Below are 16,466 nucleotides of genomic sequence, written 5' to 3' on the forward strand. Positions count from 1 at the left end.
AAGCTACCTAGGCGGTTTGACAATGGAGAGTAAAGAAAATAAGTTGTGAAAGTAAGCAAGAAATTAAAGTGCAAGAAATGCAAACTAGGCGGATCCTAAGAGTGTTTGAATGATCTTATTTAAGGTTCCCAACAAAACACTCACTATCCTAAGGGAAAATTGCCTAAAATTATTACACACAAATGGAAGTAGGGTGACCTATTGGAGGCTCCAACCTTACTTCCAATGAAAGGCCTTTTTGTTACAAAATTTGAAAGCAAAGCAAATTGTCAATTACAAAATTAGAAAAAAAAGTCCTCAATTGTGGTGGCTATTCTATCTTTGATGTTTCACTCAATTTGGAGTGCTTCTTAGTCCAATAGCTCTTAAGGTGGTTGACCCCTTGCTTCTTGACTCAAATTCTTCAAGGTATGACATCAATCCTCCTTTCCAATTCTCTATATGACAAATCACAAGCAAGGAAACAAAGAGACAAACAATAAGAAAAGACAAGCTACCTAGGCGGTTTGACAATGGAGAGTGAAGAAAATAAGCTATGAAAGTAAGCAAGAAATTAAAGTGCAAGAAATGCAAACTAGGCGGATCCTAAGAGTGTTTGGATGATCTTATTTAAGGTTCCCAACAAAACACTCACTATCCTAAGGGAAAATTGCCTAAAATTATTACACATAAATGGAAGTAGGGTGACCTATTGAAGGCTCCCAACTTACTTCCAATGAAAGGTCTTTTTGTTACAAAATTTGAAAGCAAAGCAAATTGTCAATTACAAAATTACAAAAAAAAAAAGTCCTCAATTGTCGTGGCTATTCTATCTTTGATGTTTCACTCAATTTGGAGTGCTTCTTAGTCCAATAGCTCTTAAGGTTGTGTACCCCTTGCTTCTTGACTCAAATTCTTCAAGTATGACATCAATCCTCCTTTCCCATTCCCTATATGACAAATCACAACCAAGGAAACAAAGAGACAAACAATAAGCAAAGACAAGCTACCTAGGCGGTTTGACAATGAAGAGTAAAGAAAATAAGCTATGAAAGTAAGCAAGAAATTAAAGTGCAAGAAATGCAAACTAGGCGGATCCTAAGAGTGTTTGGATGATCTTATTTAAGGTTCCCAACAAAACACTCACTATCCTAAGGGAAAATTGCCTAAAATTATTACACACAAATGGAAGTAGGGTGACCTATTGGAGGCTCCCAACTTACTTCCAATGAAAGACCTTTTTGTTACAAAATTTGAAAGCAAAGCAAATTGTCAATTACAAAATTACAAAAAAAAAGTCCTCAATTGTGGTGGCTATTTTATCTTTGGTGTTTCACTCAATTTGGAGTGCTTCTTAGTCCAATAGCTCTTAAGGTGGTTGACCCCTTGCTTCTTGACTCAAATTCATCAAGGTTTGACATCAATCCTCCTTTCCAATTCCCTATATGACAAATCACAAGCAAGGAAACAAAGAGACAAACAATAAGCAAAGACAAAAAAAAAATGAAATGAAAGCTAAACCAATAGAGTTTTAACAAGACAAATTTTCAAGGATTATTCAATAATTAAAGCAATGAAAAGCACACAAAAGCGAACAAGGAGTCAAAGAGAAACCTAGAATGGGCCTAGAGTAGAGTAGAAAAACAAAAAATTTTAAGTAGCCTTTCCATCCAATTGAGTATAAGCCATATGAAATCAGTAACACACAAGTAGCCTTTCCATCCAACTGAAAAAATTTCAAGTGCCGTTATGAAATGAGTATTACCAGAAAGCTTGAAATGAGTATAAGCCATATGAAATTAGTATTACCAGAATGCTTGGATAGTCAACAGTCAAGCAATAAGGATCTAGCATGCCTACATCTTAGTACCTTCTACAAAACTGAAGAAAACCAAGTCAACCCAACAAACAGTTAAATCATAAATGCTACGTACCTTTGTGAAGCTCCGCTTATAGGTAAAATCTTCCTTTTTTTTTTACCTTAAAAGGATACTAATTAACAACGTTTCTCTTTACCTTGACCTACACATCAAAAGAGACAACAAATCAACTACCTCTCAGCCTGGAAGATTATGATTGTCATCAATTGGCTCAAAACCAACAAATTCCTATAGCTAGGAAAACTATTGTGACAATCTTACAACTAGCTCAAATTCATTTACAAAGAAAAGCTGCATACATTCTAGCAGCAACGGTCTTCAACTCTTGGTAAAATCCTCAACCCTAGTCACTGGTCAGCAAGGATCCCAAACTCTTGTAACATCCTCAACCCTGTTTATAAATACGACAATGTTATAAATATTCTAAGTATCACCCTTTTAGTATTTTATTCCTTATTCATAAACAAAGAAAACCAAGCAACCACAAATATCACAATGCTATAAATATTCTAAGTATCATCCAACATCATTAAAGGGCTAATAAAAACATCTCAATGTAAAACCACAACAAACATCTTATGTACCACACGAGTGAGCAACTAATAAGTAAAACAAAGCTTTCACAACAAAAATTCAGCAGAAAGTAAAGAAAATGATTGAACAAATGAACAAGATTTTTCCACATATGCAAAGCCTAATCCAAGAACTATTGCAAAGACAAAATTTACCATGAATTGGAATTGGGTAACTCAGAATTGAAGCTCGGCATTCCTCTTTCAGGTCCCTTGTCATCTTCAACAACAATTATTGTACCTGCATGTCCAGTTACTCAAACAAAAAGGCAATAGACCTGGTTACAAAAAGTTTCCTTGTAGATACTATAACTACACCATTAAAAGCTTTTGTAATTATTTTTTTCCTTAGGGATAGATGCATTTCAAAATAAACCATGCATGACTTAGCCATCTTGTCAGCACTTGCTACCTCAAAACCATCTCTTCTATGGAACTCTTTAACCTGCTCCATTAGTTAAAAACAAAACAAGGATCAGTAAATCCTTCAGAAAAATGTCTTACAATGCATATTATATTAGCAGATCATTAAAATTATAGATTTTGCAAGCTTGTCCAATGAGGTGACAATGAAAATACCTAGTGTTACTACCTGATATACAGTTTTTGCTGCTCGTTTTATTGTCGATTCCAACTGCATCGATGCATCTTTAACAAGCATACCACGAACCAGAGCAGCAACCAAGTTGACCTTCTTTGGACTCTAAAATACCATAGAAAACAAGGTATGTAAAATGTGCAACTAGTCAGATATTAATCAGATCCTTCTTAAACCATAAATTAAGACATTTTCCACAGCAAGCCAGGGAAGGCATTTCAATGGCTAAAAAATTAGATGCCAACTTTTCTGCAAAATAACATGTTGGTTAAAACACAGAAGTTTCTTAGGAAGTAGCTAGGCAGTGGCACCACATAAATGTAACAAAACATTGTAATTTTTCAATATTTATGTTATTGCTAAGCTGAACATACTTGTGATGATACTTATGTTCACTTTAGCATGCATACTAGAAATGTGATTAGCAAGTTAAAATTAAATAACTGGCTGGCCTGCTCTCAACAATGCCCAAGTCTAACTAACTAGTTCCAACTCATCATTACTCACTAACTCCTGCTAACCAGCTTCCTGATCTGTCTTTTTCCTGACCAACTCTTATGTTGTCTACTCCATGACTGAACCATGTGTCCTAACATGGCCCTTTCTTGGAGCTACAGCCTTGTCCTTAAGGATCAAAGAAGGAAACTGGCTACATCGCACAAATTCATCCTCCCACATTGTGATTAATTTTCCCTTCCTCTTTTCCAGCCTTTGTTGAATCTTGTCTCTCCTAAATAACTTGTCTGTTAACCATTACCATTACATATTCTGGCCCCACTTCATCCTCCCACATTGTGATTAATTTTCCCTTCCTCTTTCCCACATTGAGGAAGGCACAATTTAATTATGAATATTTTTTTTTGGAAGGCAGAAAATATATAGTATTAATATAAACATATCAGTACCAGAGGTACGGATGAAAGATGAACAAATACAAGACACCTATGGTGCCGCCCTCCAAAAAAGATAAGAACCCAACCAAGACCCCACCACAGAAGATACAGGAAACCCAACCCAACTTAACCAAAAGACTCTGAAAGATTGGTAGACCAGTGGTTAAAAAGAGTGTTGAAATCTTTCTCTCTAGCTTTTAACCAAGACCAAGCTAGAAATAAAGCATCATCCATCACTTTGGATGAGCACTATATGGCAGCATAGGAATTTAATTATGAATATTATAATGCATATTTAGTGATTAACATAAATGAATTTTGAATGTGCAGTGAGCGTATCCTTTTTCATTAGCATAATAGACACTCTTAAAAAAAAACCATTATACAATTCAAAACTACAACATAATAAGAACAAACAACATTATGCTCCCTTTGTTCTAATTTTTATACCACCATACGGAATACTGATACAAAAGCTGAGGAACAAGGGGCAGTTAACAGAGAACACAAACCAAAGGTCCAAATACAGAAGCCAGGGGTGCAGATAAAAGGAAAATCAAAGATGACCAGGGGTACACCATAAGACTATGTATAAGAAAGAAAGGGAGAAAGGAAGCTGACCTGGAATGAAGAATTGCTACATGGTTGATGGTCCTGCCTGCCTTAGGGAGACAAGCTTACCCATAAATTGTTAGCCAAAGGTTGTGACCGGAAAACACTGTTATTTCATTTGTAACAAGCTAGGCATGATTAATATTTATGCTCAAACTTGGGATTTGGGAACAATGTTAAAGATTTATTATGGATTGAGTTAGAATTAGACTATTGAAAGTATATGGGCTTGGCCCAAATATAGTTTGCACTGCATTGTATTTAAATCTTAAAATATTAGCATATAATACAAAAAAATACAACAATAACGAAAATAGCCTTTTGAGCATTAACATTTAACCAGACCCAAGGAAAAGAAAATGCAAAAGACAAATATCAACTAAAGAAACATGTCAAACAAATATTGGCATTCAGGGAAGTAACAACTAGTTGCAAGTAAAACTTACATATTCTTAGGAAAGAAATGAGCTTGTACCCTTGGAATAGATCTATCTTCTACCAAATTGAGTTTTTTGAGGGCAGCTCTAGTGCATTTGGATTTCCATGTGTCAATCGTAGACCAGACATGACACATAACCCACACCGTAGGAAATAACATCAAGCATAAATACAGGAGGGAGTAGATGTTTTTATTTTTTCAGAACCCAAGAAGAAGATAAGGATCCTCTAGATTATAGGAAACAAAGAGAAAGGCCCAACCAAACCATAATGAAAGATTCCCTTTTTTCATTCACAAAGGTGTAAAAACTGATACAAAAAAGAATTGACCATTTAACTTTAAATATTCCAAATTACATGAAAAATGATAGAAGCAGGGAATGATGGTAAATAAAACAACAAAACAGAAAAGATATCAAAAAGGCATGTCAGGCACCTGGTCTAGAGAATCTTGAAGCGAACAATGGGCTTCTTGAAAAGTAGAGAAGGAAAATTCATCCCATGCAAGGGTCATGGACAGAATGGAAACACTTTCCAGCTCATCTAACTCAATCTGGGAGCGGCTAAAGAATTAGTATTTAATGTTATTAAAGTAATGGCAATAAGAAGTTGAACCTTTACCTGACAGAAGGCCAGTTATCGTGCATCAAATATCAATACCACTCTTAAAGAAGAACAGTCACAAATAAAATATAAAGTTCAAGGCTGAAAATATGCTGCTATTCAACTGGATAGTTCCAAAAGAAAGATCACTTTGGATTAAGCTCGCCACATATTAGTAGAAGAACATTACAAAACATAAGCATATTTGATAAATAAGGAAACGCTTTCCATTTTACTTTGATTGAATTGAACCCTTATAAGGTAAAATTGTTATACTTCAGAGTGTAAGAGAATCACTCATTACAAGACATAACATTTAGAGTTTGGTTCTAATGATTGGATATTTTTAGCCAGATCAGACTTGACCTGCATTAGAGGTCAGTAGTAGTTAGTAGATTAGGTTGCAGTCCCTACAGGAAAAATATATATCAGCCCATATTAACCATAAACAGTAATAAATTCTTCTTACAAATTTGAAAAAGAATACACATTGAAACCATATTTCTCCAAAATATAGTGTTGGAATTTTGTTTGGTATACTTGAATGCATGAAAGTGTTTCATTTTTAAGTATATTGAATACAAGAACACTGTATAAAAAAAAATAAAAAAATACATGAACACAATATAACAAAATATAAAACCAACGTGCATTAAGGATCTCATGTTTTTGTATAAAAGCATAAGTTTTATTTTGATATACTGTCAAATGTAAAAAAAAAAATTGTAAATTAATTTAATATTGAGTTAATTAATAGGCATGTGCATTGTTTGTGCAAGAAAATTATATTATCAATCAACTAGAAATATTTATCATATAACTTTAATAATAATTATCATGAATATCAATAAATTTATCACACATATGACAATTTGTGATTAAATAATAGTGTAAAAGTTTTTTACACTTTCAATCAACTAACTAGAAATGATGACATATAAAAAATTATTAAATTAATTATTATAAAAGTTAACAGACTTAATATATATGATAATTTATAATTAAATAAAAGTGTAAAAAGTTTTTATAAAATTTCAGTGCATAAATTATTTACTATGTATTATTTATTCTAAAAAATTATTTTAGATACGATTTTTAAATAATTATTATAAAAATCAATACTCTTATCATAATTGATAATTTATGATCAGATTTTTATCATAGTTAGTGAATTTGAATTAAACTCTAAAAGCAAATACAATTCAAACCTTGAGGGGAATTAAACTCAAAGAGAAAACTACAAATCAAGTTGATGGAAATAAAAATAAAAACTAAGTGCAAAAAAAGAGCCAGCAAAGCAACCAATTGAACTCCAACAATGCATGTATTAGCAACAGCATTCAGAATGACAACAAACCAAGTCACAGGAAAGAAATTAATAAATCATCACACATTCAAAATAAAATAAAGGCTAAAATACACTATTGGTCCCCTATAATGCTCAATCCGCAATTTTGGTCCCCCTATTTCCAAATCAAGACATTCAGTCCCCCAAATTTTCAAAATCAGCGATTTTGGTTCTTCTGTTAGTTGACCGTTAATTGATTATCCATGGTCAAACATTGAGTGAAAAATAAAAGTATCTAGGAGACCAAAATTGCAGATTGAGCATTATAGGGGAACCAAAAATGTATTTTACCCTAAAATAAATTCATGAAAATAAGGACATCCATGTAAAACAAGCAATATTAATGAAACATACAGCAGGAAGAAGGTTGGAAACTGCAGTGCCTGATGATGTAATGGCTACTGCTGGAATGTGAGATCCTCTTCCATATCCAACAGCATGATATGCAAGTGAACGCTCATCGAAGCATGAAATACATGTGATTAATTTGTGACTTGCAACAGCAACAGCAACAGGGGAAGGTCTAGATCCAGGAGCAATACACAAATACTAAACAAAAGAATAAATCAGAATCATGCATTAATATTGGTGCATATGTAATATTTATCAGATCATCTCACCATCAAACCAAGTCTTGTGCATTCTTCAACAATAAGCGATGCCCAAACAGTGTTAATATTGGCACTTTCTTTCAGGGAGTTTGATAATTCATTGGCATGATCCAACTGATAATACAAGAGACAAACATAACAAGGACAAACTTCAGACAAATACAACAGATAAACATAACAACTAGAAATAACCTGGCAAATGAATAATTTTCTTCTTTTTTCTATGGTACATGAATTAAATTTCCCAAAATCTAAGGTGGCAACCATCAAAGCTAGATATCTAGGTGAAATACAGCTTATTTTTAGATCTAGACCATTTGGTTATTTAAATTTTAAAAATCTTGTTCATCTTATAATTGATTTTGAGATAGAATTTGTTCTTAAAAAGCTCAACTCTAAGTTGGCTTTCTTCTAGTCTAAAATTTTCCAAACTTCCATTCCCTTTTATTCTTCCTCTCTCACAGAGTCATTGCAGAATAAGATAAAGGCGTAAAGACCTATACATCCAAAAGTCAATCATCCTGCAAAAAAAAAAAAATTATAAATTGAATTTGAATTAGTTTTTTTGTTAGAGCTGTAATAAAAAGAGTATAAACAATTCATAAACTTTACCTAATGTAACATGAATAGAGTTCAAACGTGCTGTCTTCGTTCTTTTAATAAAATGTTGAATTTCAGTACAAGGTAAGTGGGCAGTGTACTGTCTGTGATTCAAGACCAAAGGGATCTTGTGTGCAGTGTTATAAAACTCAGACTGGACCAGCCAGGCCAACCGGTTAAACCGGAACCCGGGCATAGCACCGGCTCGGGTCACATATCAAATCGGATATGCATCTAACCCGGTGCCATGTAATCAACCCAACACTGAACCAGTAAGAACTGGGAAACTCGGTCTAGTCGGATACACTCAATTTCCCGGTTGTACTCTCTCACTTTGCAAATTATAAAACATATTTATTTGAAAAATTAATGAGTATTTTGGACTGGTAATTGCACTATAATGCTATTCCCAGACTTTGTTTAAAGAACGAACACAGTTGCAATTGCATGACATCTATTGTCATATTAATGAAAAGCTCCTTACCACATAATAAAATAAACACGAAAACATTTTTTTTATTTTCTAAATAACTATTTATTAGCAGCTTGATCCTTCACCCAATCCTTTATGACATGCATATTTAATGAAATTTTTATCAGAATAAAATAAGGGAATGGGAGAATGTCAATGTTATAAGGGTGCAAAGCTCCAAATATTAAAATTTAAAAATATAACCTAAAGGTGAAAATATTTGTTATAAATGACTCAGGTTGATAAGGAGTACTCAGACAGATAACTGAATCATTTTAATAATTTACCTGCTTTAAACGACAGCAATGGACATACCTAAACTCTCTGAAATTCTTCTTCAGATATTCCTGCAACTTAGGGACATCCTGTCTCCAAAAAATATCCCAGAGAGCACCATCTGAAGCATCCCCCCAAACAACAAATCACCTTGATTTATTTTTACTTTGTCAACCTCTATGAGCTCTGATCCATATGAAATACCATCCTCATTAGCAATGGCAACCTCATTACTACCAGACGTTTGATGAAACTGATCAACTTCTTTCCCATCACATAATCCACCTTCTTGTTCCATGACTTCAACACTACTTTGCCTGTCCAAAGCATTTATTGTAGAAGATGAATTATATTAAGCATGTCAACATTAGTTTCTCCATCCTGATCATCACCAAGTAGCTCCCTTTTCTCTTGCTCGAGATGCTTTTGCTTCAACTTCTCAATGACAGTAAGTTGATCAGAATCCAGTTTCACTTCAGCAATATGAGTCAACACATTTACCTAAAACAGCAAAATTATTATAAAAAAAAATGCTTCAATTCCTTCATTGATAAGCATGCACTCAGGGCCACATACAGCAAAATATACAAAACACTAATCAATGTTTGATCAGGAAAATCTATGCAACTGACATAAGTATATATACGCAAATTAAAGCCTTCTCTAAGCCAAAGGCATCATTCATTTCAAGTCCTTAACCATACTAATGTGATGATTCTACTATCATAACAAGAGTAGTTTTTCTAATTATCAATCAATCATTATAACAACCAGGGAAATAACTCGTCAAATATAGAATCAAATGAGAGTTTATGAATTGAAGACAATGCACAGAACTTAAAAACTGACATGGAATTGAAGCCACAAACTACTCATAAGAAACAGAACAGAGAAATGCAATGGCTTATCAAAGACAACACTTTATACATCCTACAAACTATACACCATCCAATATGAAATCTATTTAAAAAGTTCAAATAATTTAGAAGAAATCCTTGAAAATAACAGCCCAGGAAAGAAATAAGCAAATAGAGCATACTGCATCAGACATATCACAATGGAGCTTAGTCACTGAATCACCACGTCCAAGCTCCTGAGGAAATCCATAAGCAATATATGTTTTTGGCCCCAGGTCTGGCTTTAGAGAGCCATTAGGCAACTTCACAGCAAGGTTAAGAGAACCTTTGTGAGGATCAGTATATTCCTTGAAGGGTAAGGAAGATATGAACTCAGCACAATGACGAGGCAATTGTTCCTCAAATAAATTAGAAGGAGGCCAATCTTTTAATTTCAATATCTGTGGCCAAGCAAGCCAATCCCTACGACCATTTGTATAGCCAGTAAAAAGTTGGTGGATATTAATTTCCCCCTGCATTTAACCAATACCTCAAAAGAGAAATGCAGAAATCAGCAGCAACTGAATAAACAAGTCCAGTAAAGAATTACTAAATCAGTAAAATAAAGCAGATATGATTTACTCTAGTCTGATTACTAAACAGAAAAACAGAATGAGTACAAATCGAAAATAACATTTTCAACAAACTAAAAAAAATAAAAAGTACATTTTACCCAACATCAGCTAGATGCTGCAAGTCTAAGAACTAGACAAACATACCAAAGGATGCAAGGGCAACAAGAAAGGTCTGGGCAGGCAAAGCAAAAACAGCAAAATGGGGCAGGGACAAGAAACAGCCAAACATTGAGATAAAATTTTCTAAGATGATATGATAAGGAGCAAAACCTAGGACTAAGAAGATGAATATGATGATGATGGTAGCAGGATAAATTGATCACACTAGCCATATTTCTTGAGAATGATGGAGAGACAGCATAAAGCATGAAACAAGGGCTTAAAATTTGAGACTGATATAAAAACTACACTCAGAAAAATGATTTCTAATTATCACCCTAATGTGCGTTTTGTTTACCAACATTCCACCTTAGGCCGGTATCTCTTTATGACCCAGATAGCAGAACATCTACAAACTGTTTCTTAAAGTGGAACCATCCACCAAAAAATTGTAATTTTTCAGTACTTCACAAAATATTTCAAGGACATTCTGTTCTGATGACACTATGGAATTCAATAACTGACAATATTAAATGCACTGAAATAACTCTCAAGTCTCAATCCAGAAAAGGTGGAGTTACTGAATTCAGGAAACATGTAGGAAATTCAACAACATAAAAATTGCTAATATTAAATAATTCTCCAAATGCCATAACTGCAGTGGTTCCAGTTAAAATAAGTACCAACATCAAACAATTAAACATAATCTTCATGAGAATGAAGGTGAAGAATGAAATTTGTGTAAAAAGCTCTCCATGGTCAATAAAGTTAAAGATTGGGAAATTAAGCAAACCTCAGTCCAATCTAAGCAATCAATTGTTTTCTCCGCCAAATGTTGGCCATGCTTGGTATTAGTTACATGACGTAATGCACGCCACATGACAAGCGGTTCCCAGCTTAAACCAGATGTACATTCAAGCACATTGCTGACAATGACAGGCTCCCCCTTTTCCCAATGCCACTGAAAATGCCTTAAATCCTTGTACTGAGGATCTACAGCTTTAGAACAGAATAAATAGTTGTCAGTCAAATCTTCCCAAGAAGCAGCCTTCCTCATATTACTATAGCTGACATCTGTGTTTCTATCAAGCTTCAAACATGAACAGAAGTTGTCTGCAGTCTTAACTACATTTTGAAGCTTGTATGCTTGCACTAGTTCTTTTGCTTTACACACTAACTCAGACAAAATGTTGACCCAATATGCTTCTCAGTTCAAGAAAACCATGGTTACATTCATCATTGACTTTTGGACAAGGAATTCAGGGAAGCAACAACTAGTTGCAAGTAAAACTTACATATTCTTAGGAAAGAAATGAGCTTGTACCCTTGGAATAGATCTATCTTCTACCAAATTGAGATTTTTGAGAGCAGCTCTAGTGCATTTGGATTTACATGTGTCAATCGTAGACCAGACATGACACATAACCCACACCGTAGGAAATAACATCAAGCATAAATACAGGAGGGATTTGATGTTTTTATTTTTTCAGAACCCAAGAAGATAAGGATCCTCTAGATTATAGAAAACAAAGAGAAAGGCCCAACCAAACCATAATGAAAGATTCCCTTTTTTCATTCACAAAGGTGTAAAAACTGATACAAAAAAGAATTGACCATTTAACTTTAAATATTCCAAATTACATGAAAAATGATAGAAGCAGGGGAATGATGGTAAATAAAACAACAAAAGCAGAAAAGATATCAAAAAGGCATGTCAGGCACCTGGTCTAGAGAATCTTGAAGCGAATAATGGGCTTCTTGAAAAGTAGAGAAGGAAAATTCATCCCATGCAAGGGTCATTGACAGAATGGAAACACTTTCCAGCTCATCTAACTCAATCTGGGAGCCGCAAAAGAATTAGTATTTAAAGTTATTAAAGTAATGGCAATAAGATTGTTGAACCTTTACCTGAGGTATGGAAAACCAAAAAGAACCTTTCTTTCTGGTGACTCACATTATCATCGAAATTGACATAGAGTGATTTAGAGTCGGCGTCGTTCTTGGATACATAAATGAGAGGAAAGACCGAGGAGGAGTGGGGTTGGGAGCAAAACAAAGTGAAGGTCTTAGGACAGTAGGGGAAGAAGGGGAAGGAGAATTCAAGATTTGGAGAGCCTCCTTCACTTTCTCAAGTCCCTCCTCCAATGTCAATGCACCGCCAAATTCACCGCTAACGGATATAAAACCAAACTCTCACTCTCTATATATAACAGAAAACCGCTAAAGGACATTATATTATTGATATTCTAACGGCCAAATTCACCGCTAACGGATATAAAACCAAACTCTCACTCTCTCTATATTAAAAATAAGATTGAACATTATATTATTGATATTGGTAAGAATAGGAGATTATTACATTTACCTTTTATTCACTATCTATATATATAAAAAAGAAAATTATCAACATAATTATAAAATTGAACATCTTATATTATTGACATTAGGTAAAAATAAGGGAAAAAGAGTCTACTTATGAGCTTTTTTATCAATTAGGGATAAACAAAAATATTCAATTTTTCAATTGTGGATATATTTTAAAAAAATTACTCAAAATGGGATAAGTCGAAACAGGTGTTAGGACTTCTGACTCAGAAGTAATAACACCGGCTACGACTTGTTATTTTTTTAAAAAAAAAATTTAACTGAAGTCATAAAATTTTTTTTCTTTTTGTTAAATTTTTTAAATGTTTTTTTACTATTTGTAGACATGCTTTTGTTATGTTAACCTATTTTTTTTTCTTTTCCTAAATCTGTTTTTTCTTTTAAATTTAATATTTTTTACATTTTTATTTTTATTTTAAATAAAAAAAGTTAAAAAATATATTTAAATATATGATAAATAATATTAAGTTGATTCTATTAGTATATTTTTTGTGATTTTATTTTATATGTTATTATTTTATTTTAATGTTTTATTATTTAAAACATGTTATATATATTTTTAATATAGTTTACTTTAAAAAAAATTTATTTAAAGTTTAAATAATCTATCAATAAAAATTAAAAATAGCATAATTAATACATTAATATAAAACACACAATACAAATAAAACGCATAATTGCTTGGTTCACCATGTTCATCAAAATCATGTTGTTGCTCGTCATCACTGAAGTCGCTAACATTATCTCTTATTATGGGTTGTTCAATAGTCATCTGTAAAAGAATTATTGATTAGTAAGGAATCATTGGAGTAACGTAAAAAAAAACATTTTTAAATATCTTTTTCGTGTGTGTAACACTAAAAAAATTATGTCAGTATGACTCTAAGAAACACGTCAAAATCAGAGAACCAATTAATTGTTTGGATGCAACATATGCACGGAGGTGAGAATGAACCCTCCTTTTATAAATTTCACGCGAGTGAACAGTGTTTATTGAACCGTTCATGCTACAACTAAACACTAATATTCTAACACACAAAATAATAATTTAACAAAATTAATTTAACATGTATAATAATTTATGTAACTAATTCATAAATTAATAATAACTAAGCACTATTATTCTAAAACATAAAATAATAATTTAATAACAAAATTAATTTTTCATGTATAATAATTTATCTAACTAAGAGGTAAATTAATAATAACTAAACACTATTGTTCTAAAACATAAAATAATAATTTAAGAAAATTAATTTATCATGTATAATAATTTATCTACCTAAACCGTAAATTAATAATAACTAAACACTATTATTCTAAAACACAAAATAATAATTTACCAAAATTAATTTAACACTAAACCATAAATTAATAATAACTAAGTGATATTAAAAATGCAAAACTAATTAGTTATTTTCAGCAAAGAAAAACAAGCTTTAGAACATGCCATTAGTTCACTTGTGCAGCAAAGAAAACAAGAAAAAGCACGCATCCTTGAAAATAGCATGCGTAGTGTATTGTTCATGCAGCAAAGAAAAACAAGCTTTAGATCAGTAGTGTATTGTTCACTCACGTTAATGCAATGCATTGTTCACTCACATTACAACACTGAAATAGCAGAAAACAACCGTCAAGAGAATAACTTTAGAACAATAATGCTGAAAACAAGCTTCATAGGCTCCAATAATTTACACCCGTGAAGGTTGCACATGCAAGAATAGAATAAAAGTAGTCATGAAGCATGCTTATAAGGTCATTTATGGTGAAATGATTTATGATAGCATGGAATCTTGCCAGAAATAAAGTAGTCAAATTTAACTTATGTTGTAAACATGATTTATGATAGCATGGACCAACTTGCTTTAAGTTGTTAAATTTTTTAAATGCTTTTTTATTATTTGTAGACATATTTTTGTTATGTTAACCTTTTTTTTTCTTTTCGTAAATATGTTTTTTCTTTTAAATTTAATATTTTTTACAATTTTATTTTTATTTTAAATTAAAAAAGTTAAAAATATATTTAAATATATAATAATTAATATTAAGTTGATTTTATTAGTATATTTTTTGTGATTTTATTTGATATGTTATTATTTTATTTTAATGTTTTATTATTAAAAACATGTTATATATATTTTGAATATAGTTTACTTTAAATGTTTCTTATTTAAAGTTTAAATAATCTATCAATAAAAATTAAAAATAACATAATTAATATATTACTATAAAACGCACAATACAAATGAAAGAAAAACATAAAAATTACAAGTTATTTTAGTCATGTACTTCTTTGTATGGACAGTTAGTCCGATTATGTCCTTCACTTCTACATAATGAGCATTTCTTAGGCCTATTTGGAATTGGTTCATCCATCTCATTATGTATTCGAGTAGTGGTCGGCTTGCCTGATGTCAATCGTCGTTTCGAAGGATCAGACATAAAATACGAATCTAAATATTGTGGCCATGTGTCTTCACTTCCAAGGGAATGAAAATGATGTTGATAAACTTTGAAAATGTTTTCCAACTTGTATACAGGGTCAACAAAGTCATCATAATTTAAATTGCAAAAAACACACGCTGCAATTGCAAGCAAGCAAGGTAGTCGAAGTGCTTCAAATTGTCCGCAATCACACGACCATTCATTCAATTTGACAGTGCATGCCATTGCTCGTCTATCAAGTCGCGTATTTGCAATTTCTTGAACCTCAAACTCCCCTGTTTCTCGAACATACATGCGAACATAATGCGAGGTAGCAATGTGTTGATTTTCTTGCATCATGACATATACGTCTTTGGAGTACCTATGCCCTGCCTTTATCATATTCATGATTTTGATGCCGTTAGTAACAAATGAATCATTTATTTTATTAAATGTTTCATTGACTAAGGCAGCAATAGGTAATGCTCGGACTCCTTTCAAAACAGAATTCATACATTTAGCAAGGTTGGTAGTCATATGGTCATACTGTTTTCCTTTATCATACGCCTGAGTCCATTTACTCTTAGGAATTTGATCCAACTAATATGCTGCTTGTGGAAACTTTGCTCGCATAGCGAGCAACTTAGCCTCAAATCGTAGTTTCCTCATCTCATACCGTGTGCGAAAAGATAGAAAAATGAGTAATAAATAGTAAACATGTAATAAAGCAAGAATATGATGCATGAAATAGGAAGAAACATACCCATATTGATTACTTGTTTTTTAAGTCAACATTTTTAAACTGTTTGTTGAAATTTGATGCAATGTGGCAAATGCAATACACAGACGAAACATCTGGTTCATTCCAACCAACACGTTCGGATTGTAAAGCTGCTAGCAAACTGGTTCCCCTGTCTGATATAATACATAAATTTGGTTGCGGAGTAACATATCTTCGCAAATAATGCAAGAACCACATCCAAGCTTCTCTAGTCTCGCTCTCAACAACTGCAAAATCAAGTGGAAAATTGTTCCTACTACAATCTTGTCCGATGGGAGTTAACAAAGTACCATGGTATTTGCCAGTTAAAAATGTCCCATCTAATTGCACAAGTGGCTTGCAATATTTGAAGCCTTCAATGCATGGATTAAAGTTGTGTGTTTAGGGTTTGGGGTTTAGGGCTCGGGGTTTAGGATTTAGGGTT

General features: G+C 32.6%; 1 protein-coding gene and 1 long non-coding RNA gene across 2 annotated transcripts; both read right to left on the minus strand.

Annotated features, from left to right (window-relative positions):
- Positions 1 to 1,947: 1,947 nt before the first annotated feature.
- LOC114382632 (2-succinyl-5-enolpyruvyl-6-hydroxy-3-cyclohexene-1-carboxylate synthase-like) lies at positions 1,948 to 9,027 on the minus strand. The gene is made up of 8 exons (XM_028342187.1): positions 8,894 to 9,027; positions 7,544 to 7,648; positions 7,278 to 7,472; positions 3,024 to 3,134; positions 2,750 to 2,876; positions 2,588 to 2,672; positions 2,159 to 2,250; positions 1,948 to 2,001 (listed from the first exon to the last, which is right to left on the minus strand). The coding sequence occupies exons 2-7, from the start codon at positions 7,544 to 7,546 to the stop codon at positions 2,214 to 2,216; spliced, it is 558 nt and encodes a 185-aa protein (XP_028197988.1). The 5' UTR covers positions 7,547 to 7,648; positions 8,894 to 9,027; the 3' UTR covers positions 1,948 to 2,001; positions 2,159 to 2,213.
- A 1,278-nt stretch (positions 9,028 to 10,305) lies between these two features.
- Positions 10,306 to 12,579, minus strand: LOC114382633. Its single transcript, XR_003660270.1, has 3 exons — positions 12,361 to 12,579; positions 12,175 to 12,291; positions 10,306 to 11,451 (listed from the first exon to the last, which is right to left on the minus strand). It is a non-coding gene; the product is annotated as an uncharacterized LOC114382633 (long non-coding RNA).
- Positions 12,580 to 16,466: the final 3,887 nt, after the last annotated feature.

Source organism: Glycine soja, chromosome 13 (assembly GCF_004193775.1).
Source record: "Glycine soja cultivar W05 chromosome 13, ASM419377v2, whole genome shotgun sequence".
Lineage (NCBI taxonomy): Eukaryota > Viridiplantae > Streptophyta > Magnoliopsida > Fabales > Fabaceae > Glycine > Glycine soja.

What these genes read in the sequence shown, in the direction of transcription:
- LOC114382632 (XM_028342187.1), bottom strand. An exon ending in CAGCAAAAACTGTATATCAG is followed by an intron (nt 2,877 to 3,023) that starts GTAGTAACACTA and finishes CTAATGGAGCAG; the next exon opens with GTTAAAGAGTTCCATAGAAG. An exon ending in TTACCCAATTCCAATTCATG is followed by an intron (nt 2,251 to 2,587) that starts GTAAATTTTGTC and finishes ATTTATAAACAG; the next exon opens with GGTTGAGGATGTTACAAGAG.